The sequence below is a fragment of the Eupeodes corollae genome, chromosome 2, assembly GCF_945859685.1.
Source record: "Eupeodes corollae chromosome 2, idEupCoro1.1, whole genome shotgun sequence".
NCBI lineage: Eukaryota > Metazoa > Arthropoda > Insecta > Diptera > Syrphidae > Eupeodes > Eupeodes corollae.
Genome location: NC_079148.1, coordinates 137947796 through 137961387, shown reverse-complemented (window position 1 = coordinate 137961387; position 13592 = coordinate 137947796). Strand labels below are relative to the sequence as shown.

The 13592-nt window shown below is 37.6% G+C and overlaps 1 protein-coding gene across 1 annotated transcript in view; it reads right to left on the bottom strand.

The window, feature by feature from the left end:
• The window catches only part of LOC129944550 (ceramide transfer protein), a 70404-nt gene extending 57424 nt beyond the window's left edge, over positions 1-12980 (bottom strand). Inside the window, exon 1 of the mRNA XM_056054070.1 lies at positions 12149-12980. Coding sequence (XP_055910045.1) covers positions 12149-12427 — 279 coding nt within the window. The 5' untranslated portion in view covers positions 12428-12980. The remainder of the gene's footprint in view (positions 1-12148) is intronic.
• Positions 12981-13592: the final 612 nt, after the last annotated feature.

Sequence of the window (13592 nt, the reverse complement as noted above, 5' to 3'; positions counted from 1 at the left end):
AGAGTTTTCGTGCTTTCCAATAATGCGATAAGCTGCTCCTTCAAATCAACCAAGTTTCTTTCTTCCATCAAAACTTCTTCATCAAAATTGATTGCCATATTTTTCCATTTCCTCATCCACCAATCCTCGAGACTCGTTTATTTGAGAAAACATTTTTCCATGATATATTTAGCATACTTTGACAATAATTGGTTTTCTCAACTAAACGTTCGTTAAAGTCCATCTTCGTATTAAGTTTCACTCCTAAGTATTTATATTCGTTAACCACTTTAAGGAGGTTACCATTGAAGTACCAATTATAACGAATCTGACAACTAGAAGATCTGGAAAATACCATGATTTTGGATTTATCAGTGTTTATAAGGAGATCCCATTTGCAGCAATATTCTGATAGACTATTTATCATCAGTTGTAAAACATCCGTTGACTCAGAAACTCTAAAACCAAATCGTCGGCATACAACTGATTTAAAATCTACAAAGAATGCGTAGACCTTCTTGTTCCTGGCTTGGAAAGCTTTGATAATCGAAGTAATTGAGAAAATTGGGTCGGTGGTTGAATAGTTTTTTCTAAAATCAGCTTGAAATTCGGAAAGAATATTGTTGACGTCAACCCACGATTCCAATCTGCCTGCAGGAACTCCACAAAACAATTTCGCCAGGACATTCATAAAAGAGATTCCTCGATAATTTTCAACCAGGTCCAGAGCTCCTTTTTTGTGAATCGGCAAGATCACTGATTTTTAAATTAATTGGGGATGTTCTCATTTTGAAACGCTTTATTGAAAGTGGTCCTCAGTTGGTTTATGAAGCTCGGAAGAGCGTTCTTAAAAAATTCGTATGGAATTCCATCTTCACACAAGAAGAATTTTGCAACTATCTGAATGGTGCAAATTGGATGCTGCTCTACAAATTTACCATTAAAGGGATAAACTACAGAGAAAAAATTCACAAACAAATTTTTTAAAAATTCTAAAGATCTATTTTTGCTAGTTTGATTTTAATACACTTAGAGTAAAGTTTTCAAAACGATTTGCTATTTTGTGTTAACTAAACTAAAAATTACTTTTATTTGCTATTTTGTTTTAACTAAACTGAAAGTTGCTTTTTTTTGCTATTTTGTTTTAACTAAATCTAAAGTTCAAACATACTTAATTTTATATGCCAACTGCCAACTAAATTTTAAATATCACAAAAAACAAGCAACATTAATTTAATAAAATAATGCATAATGCAATTTTCACTGTATTTGAAATTTTAAAAATAATAGTATTTGCCAGCCAAGCACACGACATTAATGTCATGCCTGTATTTTTATTCAATGTCATACGTAATATAATAATAATATTGTTTATTTTTATGAATAAATAAATAATAATAATAAATAGGTAAGTTTATAGTCTTGATTTTGACAAGAATTTTTATGGGGACTTTAATATTGCCCGACTGCTATAAAAGTTCAATATATAAAACTTTTTTTACTTTTTTATTCTAACTTTCTAAGTTCAACGAAAGCCTCAGTATGGGATGGCAACAACTTATCCGAAAGTTTTGAGACAGCGGCGGGAGCTCCCTAAGGGTGTATTTTAAGTCCCATTTTGTTTCCACTTTATATTGATGTGGTTTGTGAAATCCTACCGGGAGGTGTAATATTTGGCGATCTGGTACTTTTAGCGGATAACCCATTTTCTTTACAACTGCAAATGAACAGACTTAAAGAATATTGCGAAACTTGGAGCTTACGGATCAATACGTGAAAAACTAAGGTTACGATATTTGAATCTAGGCGGCATGCACGACGTGCTGAAGAATCATAGAACATGAACAACGAGCGTATTGAAATTGTGAAGGAGTTTAAATATCTAGGTGTATTGCTGACCTATAACCTAAACTGGAGCAATCATGCGAAAGAGAAAACCAGGGAGACCAAACTGGCCCTAAACCTGATGTGGCTCAATTTTTTTAGCAACCAACTTATCGACCTCTCATCAAAGTACAGAGTCTTCAATGCAACAATAAATACTTGCTTATGTTACGGTGTCCAAGCCTTGGGATACGCTCAAACTTTACAAAGATACTTTTTTAAAAGACTTTTTAAACTGCCTAACAGTACACCGATATATATTCAGAATCTGGAACGGCATTCCGATTATTTAGCTAAGGTTATGAAAAGAGAAAATGGGCTTCATAAGACAATCTTGATAAGAGTGCTCCGTACAAATGCTTCTCCCTTCAGAGAGTGGAACGCGCTTGCTGCAGGACTTATAGGATATAGTAGTCTCTCTAAAGGAAAATATTGTAGAGCAATGGTAAAATTTGTTCGCGATTTTTATAGCTAAAATTGATGAAAAACTTTATTTCAAGCACCTGCAATGTGCATCCTCATCGGCAAGCAGAAACATATACAAGCGCTTAAACCATCAATTGTCATCAACTTCAAACAATTTTTGTAAAGAAATTATTTAGGAAGCTATCGACACCATTTTTAAAGCTAGATTCGAGATCCTTAATTTATTAATTTATTCAGCTTAATACAAGCTATCATAACTTAACTTAACTTAACACTAGCTTAACATTTTTTTTTGTTTGCAGTTCTTGTTATCAGTTTTCAACATTAATTCATGTGGGCCCTAAGCTCTTTAATGTACAAGAACTAACAATTTTGATTTTATTTGACTTATAATTACAAGGGACGAGGAATTCGGACTCAAAGAGGGAAAAGGTAGAGGGTATCTTTCAGATGGGATTTGGAAATGTTGATATCGAAGACTACCATAGCAGCGTTGCAGTGACGAAGAATTCTGGACATTGGTTCAAAGTGCCCGTAATTAGTGCCATGATGAGGGATATAGAAAAAGGAGACAGATCGCAGATTTCGAGGGTTGGTGTTAAGATGAATATCACTCAGGAGTGCCAAGGAATCTATATTGCCCATTAACAATTGGTGAGCAAAAAATATATCAGCGGTTTGCATCTAATATATAAGGGCTGCTAACCTATCAGTTTTAATCGATCGGCATAAAGATGCAAGTTGGATGTATCATCCCAGGGAAGGCCACGTAAGGCAAATCGAACGAAACGGTCTTTGAACATTTTCAATTCTGAGTGAATGATTTTCATAAAAGGGATACCATACTTGGCATGCATATTCAAGATGAGGACGGACTAAAGAAATGTAAAGCGCTTTAGTTGCCTAGGTTGGAAAATTCCTTTGACAATCTCCTAATAAAACCGAAGATCTATTAGCTTTATTAATAATTTGGTCAAAATGGGAATGGAAATTCAGGTGTTTGTCAAACATAATACCAAGATCTCTAATACAATCGACTACGTTGACGGCGTCATTAAGGAAGTAGTATACTCTATGAGATGGGATTTGTTTGAGTGAAAAGGTCATTTATTTACATTTACCTACATTTAACTCTAAGAAATTATGCATGCACCAAACAAAAAAGATATTAAGATCATTTTGTGAAAGTAAGGAATCAGATGGAGTAGAGATAATCTTACGGAAAAGGACTCCATAAGTTCTATTCGCAAGGTAGGAGCTTATCCAGTTTATAAATATAGATGGAAAGCCTAGGGCTCTTAGTTTGAGATAAATTATCTTACGGGATATTTTATCAAAGGCTTTGCTGTAATCAGTGTATACAACATCGACTTCATTACCATTCTCAAGGGCTGACAAAACTTTCGATATAAATTCAGATAAGTAAGTCGTAGTGGATCTACCTTTAAGAAAACCATGTTGAGCGGGGGAGATTAAGGGCTTGCAATGGAAATAAACGGAATCATAAACTAAGCTTTCAAAAAGTTTTAGAATGCATGAAAGTTTAGCAATAGGTCCATAATTATTAATTTCAGTTTTATTGCCTTGTTTATGAATGGGAAATATAAATGAATCTTTCCATATATGAGGAAACACTCCTTGGGAAAGAGAGAGTTCAAAGAGTGCAGTTAGAGGCTTTGACAGAGAATGCATACATTTTTTAAAACAACTGGGCCGTCATCAGGACCAGGGCTAAATTTTTCTTTACGATTTTGGCAAGTTACATTTCTTCAGTTATTGTAAACGATGTAAGAGAGGTTTGAGTGCAACCATCTAAATAACTAAAGTAGAATGGATCAGGATCATGAAGATGTTCAGTACACGATTTGCTTAAGTATTTATCAAATAGATTTGATATGGTTGTTGGATCAGAGGAGATTATGTTCGAGAAACTCATTGAAGATGGAAACCCATCAGATTTTCGTTTGACATTTATAAACTTGAAAAATTCCTTGCATCATTAAGAAGGTTATTTTCCATTTGGTTAAGGTGTTGGTTATAAAGGGATTCCCTTAGTTCAGAGAAAGAATTATAGGCGAGAAGATAGTTGTTGTGATCAGTATCAGATTTGGACTGTAAAAAGATCTTCCAAAGCTTGTTACGGGTATTTCTTAGGCTACGAAGCTCTCTGTTGTACCAAGGGGGAGTAGAGGTGAAATCTTTTTTACGAGAAATCGGTACTGATTCTTCAATTCAGTATGAGAGAATCAAATAAAACCAATTTGCAAGGGACTTTACTCTTGAGTGGAGGGAACTTAACTCAAAGTCGGCTGAGCTAAGAAGGTTGTTGAGTTTCTAGAAGTCAGCCCTACGAAAATCATAACAATTCAATGGGGAAGGAGAGATTAAGGGGAGGATGATAGCGATCGAAGGTTGAGAGAAGGTGAGGGCTCGCGGAGACAACACAGTTATCGCAATCAGATGAGAATATGAGATCGAGGTGTCTGCCCATAAAGTTTGCTACTCCATTTAGTTGAAAAAGACCACAATGAGACAGACGATCAATGAACAGCGATTCAGAATCAAAAGAGATGTTAATTGGAAAGAAGGATGTCTGATCATCTGAGGTGGACCATCTCTCAACTTTGTCCCCCATAGATCGGACCTCTCACAAATTTGCACTGTCTGCAATAAAAGAGACGTGGAGGATATAAATCATTTCATAGCAGTTTGTCCAATATTACAAGAAATACGACGGCTATATTTCCAAGTGAGTTTTTTGTCTATGGACCAACTTATTGACATTCTAAACGGGCAGAGTGGTTGGACGAATTTGTTTAAATTTTGCAAATATGCTTTAGCTTATAGAAGTAGCTTTTGATCGGTCATGTATCCAGTTATGGCAATTGAGAATTTAATATTTTTTGTCTTTCAAATCACGGCAAAATTGAACTTATTTTCATCTACTGAAATTTGTTTTTAAAAACGGAAATGTTTATTTTAAAGATTTTGTGTTTCAAATGACGGCAAAATTGATGTTTTAAGTCTAGAATCAATGAGAGTGTAAAATCGAAAAAATAGAGCTATTTTAACTCTATTTTTTGTGCTTAAAATCATGTCAAAATTGTGTACATATCTTTAAAGATTATAAAATCATTCAAAATTTTGTTGTTTATCATCTTTTTTTATATATATTCAAGTTAATAAATTATTCATCTGTTATATTTGAAGATTGTTAAGAAAAATCACTAAAAAATAGTTTTTATTTTTGTTAGAGTGAGACGATGCTATGCTAGGTGGAGAGAGAACTTTACTTGCATTCAAAGGATATGGGGCAGTATGTAATGTGAAGCCGTGATATAGAGACGAGGAGAACAAACATTTAGAAAACTTCGCTTAACCATTAAATTTAACTTTGCATTAAATTCTTTATTTTCATAATAAATTAAACTATACCTAAGAATAAATATTTTCTTTACATAAAATGATGTGTTTTTATATTTCATTTTAAAATCCGCCGCCGCCACTTACATGTTTTTCTAAATAAAAATCTTTCGTCTCTATATACACATATATAATACAAAAAAGTTTGTCGCGCCGCCAAAGTTATCACAAGGCGCGAACCAATCAGAATTCGCGTTCTATTTGAATAGTTAAAAAATAAGCTTAAGTGACCAATCACAGCCCAGCTTACAATTCTGTCTGTAAGTATCAAACATGCCGCGAACGAGGAGACATGAGGAGGAGGAAGAAAATTTGAGTGAGGAAGGGGACAGAGCGAACGAGACAATGGTGGAAGGATCGAAACTGGACATTATTTTGGAAAATCTCAAGAAACTTAGTGCATCGGTAGCCGAACTCAAAAGCGAGACAAAACAAAGCCAAGAAGAGATAGAAAGGCTACAGGCCAAAATGAGTACCGCCAACATGGTCAATGCCGTCAACGTTCCGCCAAATGCTAACGATGTCTTGCTAAATACGATTGAGCTCCAACCAGATGCCAGCGAAATCCCTGTAAATGCAATCAAGAACACAACGTCTGCCGCCTTAACCGTGCTGCCGTGTTCACCGCCAATGTCCTGGAGCCATCAACCAGCAACGAGCAACAACTTCGCACCTCCAACAATGAAACTACACGATTTGCCTACGTTCTCGGGTCGGCCCGATGAGTGGCCACTTTTTCTCGCCAACTACGAAGACTCAACAGCTGACTTCAATTACAACAATCGTCAAAATTTGCAAAGATTGCAGAAATGCCTCAACGGGCCAGCCCGAGAAGCAGTAACGTCGATGCTTATCAACAAAGAAAATGTTCCAGAGATAATTGAGGAATTGAAGTTTCGATTTGGTAGGCCAGATATTCTCGTAAGGAATCAACTCCAGAAAATTCAACAGTTCCCAGCCATGAAACAAAATAAAACCGATCAAATTCTCGATTACTCGACACAAGTTCGCAATGTCGTTGCATTGTTGAAAGCATCCAAGAGTGAACATAGCCTTCAAAACTCAATAATTCTAGAAGAATTAGTTGGGAAGCTGCCCGAAGATAAACAATACGAATGGGTTAAACATGCAACAACTCTTACAAAAAATACAACAATCGAAGACTTCTCAAAATGGCTATGTCAACTAGCCAGAGTTGTATGTCTGATGCCACCGCCGCCAAGCCCACCTGCACAAACTTCCAATTCTAGATTGAAACCACAAACTCAACCCCGTCGGATGCTTTACGTGAACAACAATGCCAGTACCTCAGGGCAAGAAGGATCATATCCAACATTGACGTTCAAGTGTTACTTGTGTGGAGACAATCATTTCATTTCGAATTGCAGTGCCTACAGTTCTTTAAGTGTAGACGATCGGTGGCAAAAGGTAAAGTCCTTGCATTTGTGCTTTTCTTGTCTGCGTAAAGGCCATAGTACTGCAAACTGCCGAAAGAGAAAAATGTGTGGAATACAAGAGTGTCGAAAATATCATCACACAAGTCTACACGATGAGTCTTCACATTTAAGAAACCACTCCGTCTTCGCTGACGCCGCTGCCCAGCCATTGCTAAGTTGCCGAACTATAAGCTCCACGAGTCTTCTGTTTAAAGTCTTGCCTGTAACGCTTTTTGGTCCGAATGGAAAAACAGAAGTTTTCGCTATGTTCGATGAGGGATCTGCTCTGACAATCCTGGAGGAAGAAGTCGCTTCTACACTAGGACTAAAAGGAAGATCGCAGCCATTAAAACTACAATGGTATGGACAAAACACCACTACAGAACCGTCAAAAAGTATAAGCCTAGAGATTCGGGGTGAAGATGATCCAAATATCTACACCATTTCAAACTGCCGCACAGTGCGTAATGTCAACTTGCCCATGCAGATGTTCAACAAATCGGAGCACAAACATTTGGAGTTTCTTCCATTAAGAAATTATAAAAACGCCCGACCATCTATTCTCATCGGACTGGACAACATTCATCTCGGTACATCTTCTACAGTAGTCTCAGCTGGAGATAAAAAACCTGTGGCTATGAAGACGAAACTTGGCTGGGTCGCATGTGGACCAACCAACAACATTGTGACGTCAACACCAACAGTTCTAATGATTCGACATCAGGACGAATTGCACTGCCTAGTTCAAGAATATTTTGCCGCCGACAACTTTGGAATCAATCCGTCATCTTGTATCCTTGAATCTGAAGACAACCAAACAGCCCGTCGGACGATGGAAACAACAACGTGTCGAATTAATAAACGTTTTCAGACCGGCCTTCTATGGAAGAAGCCAAAACCGACCCTCCCAAACAGTTTTCAAATGGCCATTCAACGTTTATCTGGAATCGAAAACAAAATGAAACATAAGCCCGACTTCGCCCAAAAATATAAAGACGAGATGACCAAATATATCCAAAAGGGATATGCAAGAAAACTTCAGCCAGACGAGATAAATAATTCATCTCAGCCGGTGTGGTATTTACCCCACTTTGCTGTTCAAAGCCCACACAAACCAGATAAAATCAGGATTGTTTTCGATGCCGCTGCCACAGTGAATAATTTAAGCCTTAATTCAGCACTGTTAAAAGGACCCGAACAAGCCAAACCGCTAGTAAATATACTATTTAAATTTCGAGAAGGTATAATAGGGGTAGCTGCGGATATACGCGAAATGTTTTCGCAAATACAAATACGCCCTGAGGATCAACAAGCACAGAGATTCTTGTGGCGAGATGGGGATGAGACACAGCCTATAAATCACTATGTGATGGTGTCCATGATCTTTGGAGCGATTTGCTCGCCATGTGTCGCAGAATATGTCAAGAATCTGAATGCGCAAGACTTTCAACATGACTATCCAGAGGCCGCTTCAGCCATTATCAACAAGCACTACGTTGACGATTACGTTGCAAGCTTTAATGATGAAAAAGAAGCCATAAGAATTTGTAAAGACGTAGTCCGCATCAACAACGAAGCTAGTTTTGAGCTCAGGAATTTTACATCAAACTCGAAAAAACTTCAAAACGAGATGAACATCAAATCAAGAGAAATGACAAGCACTGTTAATATGGAACGCCAGTCCACGTCGGAGAAAGTACTGGGGATGTTTTGGAATACTGCCTCGGATACTTTTGAATTTAAGACAAAATTTCATCGCATACCAAAGGAGGTCCTAGAAGGCAGCCGCCCACCAACAAAACGTGAATTGCTTGGTATAGTCATGGCTATATATGATCCATATGGACTGTTAGCAGAGTTCCTCCTATATTTAAAAATACTGGTCAGAGACACTTGGAAAACTAACATTGCCTGGGATGATGAGCTGCCTCCAGAGGCCAACAAACGATGGCAAAAATGGTGGACAGAATTCCAAAACATTCATTCTTTTCACGTCCACCGATGTTATTCATCACATCTACCCACTGCAAGAATTACTGAACTTCACGTTTTCGTGGATGCAAGTCAAGTTGCATTCGCTGCCGCAGCATACTTGCGAATAATCCATGACGATGGAATAGATGTTACCTTTGTTTGTGGTAAAACGCGCGGTGCTCCTCAAAAAATTATGTCCATCCCTCGGCTGGAACTCCAAGCAGGAGTACTTGGAGTACGATTGAGTAAAATTGTAATTCGGAATCACGACATCAAAATTTCTAAGATAACTTTCTGGACCGACTCGAAAACGTTACTATATTGGATTGGATCAACCAAACGAAATTTCAAAGCGTTTGTGGCTCACCGTATCAGTGAAATACTAACTTCATCGGAGGCACACCAATGGCGATGGACACCAACTGAAAAGAACAGCGCAGATGTAGCCACTCGAGCAAACGGTTCGCCAAAATTCGTTCCAAACAGTGTTTGGATCACTGGTCCTGAATTTTTGAAGCAGCCCGAAGAATTATGGCCAGCCAAAATAGTTGAACCGCTTACAACAGTCAGCGAAGTCGAAGAAATCAAGCCATTGCTGCTGCTTCAGTCCCCGAATGGTAATTTACTAATAAATTTTAAACTCTTTTCATCCTACCAGAGACTTCAGAGAACGATGGCATATATCATTCGTGCCACACAAAAATTCCGCTTCGTTGTGCCCATTGAAAAGACGTCCAATTGTTTTCTCACAATTGCCGAACTCAAGAACGCCGAAAACAGTCTCTGTAAAATCGTCCAGAAGGAGCAATACGAAGAAGAAATTAAATTGCTGTCGTCATCAAAGCCGTTGACCAAGAAAAGTTCCATCTACACACTAAATCCGTATCTAGATGAAAGGGGTATATTAAGAATTCAAGGTCGACTCGATGAGGCCCTCTACCTGCCATTCCAAGCCAGACGTCCAATTTTACTGCCACCAAAGCATCCATTGTTAATGCTCATCATGAAATTTTATCATGAGAAGTTACATCATCAAAATTCAGCTGTTGTCCTGAATTAAGTCCGACAAAAATTCTGGATCCCCCACCCCAAGATGCTTCTGAAATTGGTAAGACGAAAATGCCAACAGTGTAAAATCGATAGAGCCGAACCTCAAACGCCAATTATGGGTCAACTGCCGATCGACCGTGTAACTCCTTTCGTCCGCCCATTTGCTTACACTGGCGTTGATCTTTTTGGCCCTCTAAACGTTACGATTGGTCGCCGGAGAGAAAAGAGATGGGGAGTCATCTTTACTTGCCTCACTGTACGTGCTGCGCACCTAGAGCTAGCCGAAAATTTATCCACAGACGCTTTCATCATATGTCTTCGAAATTTTATTAATCGGAGAGGAACACCAGTCAGAATCAGGAGTGATAATGGGACTAACTTTATCGGGGCTCAAAAAGAGTTGAAGAAAGAACAACATTTATTCGATCTGGATCGAATTGAAAGTGAAGCCACCAGTAGAGGGATAGAATGGATTTTTAATTGCCCATTGAACCCAAGTTCCGGAGGCTGTTGGGAGAGATTAATTCGTATCGTCAAACGCCTAATGATGAAGATTCTTTCTAACGAAGCTCCAAGGGTCGAAACACTCAGAAGTGTCCTGATCGAAGCTGAAAATGTGATTAATTCACGCCCACTCACTGACATATCACTTTCCACAGAAGATGAGGAACCGTTGACTCCAAACCATTTCCTTCTGGGGTGTGTCAATTCTACCCAGACACCATATCCGCCTGATGAAAAGGTTTGCCTTAAGAAACAGTGGAAAATTGCTCTTAACCTAAAAGACCGCTTGTGGAGAAGATGGATTGTCGAGTATCTGCCTCAACTCTTGAAAAGACCAAAATGGAACGAAAGGGTACGCCCGCTACAGATCAACGACTTCGTGTTGGTATGCGATCCAAATCAGCCGCGCAGCCTGTGGAGTAAAGGTCGTGTCACAAAAGTGTTCCCAGCCAAGGACGGACAAGTACGATTTGCGGAAGTTCGGACTGCCAATACATGCATTCGTCGACCAGCCTCAAGACTAGCTGTCATAAGCTTGGATGGTGAATCCCAGAGCGATTCACGGGGGGAGGAATGTTAGAGTGAGACGATGCTATGCTAGGTGGAGAGAGAACTTTACTTGCATTCAAAGGATATGGGGCAGTATGTAATGTGAAGCCGTGATATAGAGACGAGGAGAACAAACATTTAGAAAACTTCGCTTAACCATTAAATTTAACTTTGCATTAAATTCTTTATTTTCATAATAAATTAAACTATACCTAAGAATAAATATTTTCTTTACATAAAATGATGTGTTTTTATATTTCATTTTAAAATCCGCCGCCGCCACTTACAATTTTGTTATACTAAAAACAAAAGAAAAAAAAACTTTCATAATGTTAAACTATTTTTAACTGAAATGTCTATCAGGCAGACGGCAACAACGCGATGTCCTTATATTCTTAGCTTTAAAGAATTTAATCTAATCATCTAATCTCTCTATAAAACCTTTCTACCCCAACTCCAAAAAGCATTTGCACCACATTACTTCTTATTTTTAATCTTCCTCTCACAAAGCAGAAAACTCAAACAAATTAAAATCTTCCTTCATATTGTGCATATTTAAACTAGTCAAGTATTTTTGTACTTAGCAACGAGTCTAATTATTTAAAGTCTTTTCCTACTGCTCTTTACTGACCCTAAGCATTGCAACCCCAAAAAATAAATTCAAATTAATATTAAAAGTCTCACGTTCTCCTATTAACATTAACGCATGCAATGCAAACGACAAAAAAAAAATATTTTAAATAATTTTCAAGGTAATAAGTTCAATTAAATTGCTTCCGGTCAATTGTCAGAAACTTCGTTTATCAATGAACTTTATTTTAATAAGAAAAACTGCGCACATTGTTGAATTTATTGAAATGACCTAGAATTAATTCAATCAATACCCAAGTTAATTCTAGACAGGAGAAAAAACAACAACCTACCTTTATTGTGGCTTTGCTAAGGCTGATAGCTCCACGGCATCCAAAATCACTTTCCGATTCGCTCTTGTAGTACGACAGAGTGCCATCCTTTAGGACGATATATCTCGGTTGCCAGCCATAGATGTAGTTTGTCCATTTGCTCAAGTATCCCCGCAACTCGACAGTATTGTCGAGGAATTCCTGATCGGATTCCTCACTGGCCGAATTGTGACCGCCTTCGATGGTGGAAGTTAATGCAGTGCTATTGCTATTTGTCGTCGTTGAACTGTTTTCGTCCATGTTCTCTGTCAACCAAGAGGTTTTTGCTATCCCTATTTGTATCCCGGAACACTTAGATTCTTAGATTAAGATTGGAGCGAAGTGAAGCACTTTGGACTCTTTTTGGAGAGCTCCTTTTAACGAGTGGGTTTTTCTTGTAGGTAAAAAGATTGTAGTTAAGTATACGGATATGACCTCACTGGCCACGAATAATTTGTCATTTGATTTTGATTACAACTGGAGCGGAGCGGGCGCACAGTCTTAATTTTTATTTTTACTTCTTTATTGATATCTAATTAGCGTAGCGTAGCTGAGGCTTTGTGCGTACAAATAAAAAGTAGGATTTCGTTTTGTTTTCTTTCTTTTTTTTTGTTGTTTTTGTTATTTATTTATTCTCGTCTGATTGTCTGGCAGATATTACACTTTGTGTTGATGAATAGGGGTTGCAGATTAAAGGAAAATGAAACACGAATAATAAATCTTTGTACAAAAATATACACGAGCAAGTTCATTGGTTGTGGAGAAACAAAAAGTATTCCTTCTTTTCAGTTTGCAACCTTCAAAACGACAACGAGAGCTGTCACTTCATTTTCTTTTTTTATTTTTGTTTTGTTGTGGTTATTTTTTGCACACGGAGATTGTTCCAACTGTCAAATGAGCAGATTGGGCAACATAAGAATTTTTAAATGTTTATTGTGAATGCGACGTAATGGAGAGGTTCGTGAAGTTGCTAGTGTGGATAATTATAATTTTATTGTGAATCACGGAAGTGACATTCGAAATTAACGTTATTGAATTTATATGATTTTGAAGCTTTGCGATAAAAGTGATGCAATGTTTATTAAGGCTTTGAGCCTTATTTATTTAAATAGTCCCCTAGGACCTCATAAATCATGCACCAAAAGATTTTGACCGGGACCAACCTTCAAGTACTTGGTTTTCGAATGATAGCATTAAAGATATTCTACTATCCAAAACTTTGAACGCTTTTATCTCAATACTGCATTTTTCTTATGCAGTTTGTTCATATTAGAAAGTATTTGTTATTAATAATTATCTATCGATATTGTAGCGAAATTTTTCATTCTCCAATTAAGACGTTTGCCATTTGCCCGAAAACCAATGGGCAGGTTCAGACGCCATAAGGGACTTGAAAGTAAGGCAAGTTTCTAGCCTCTGATTGGCC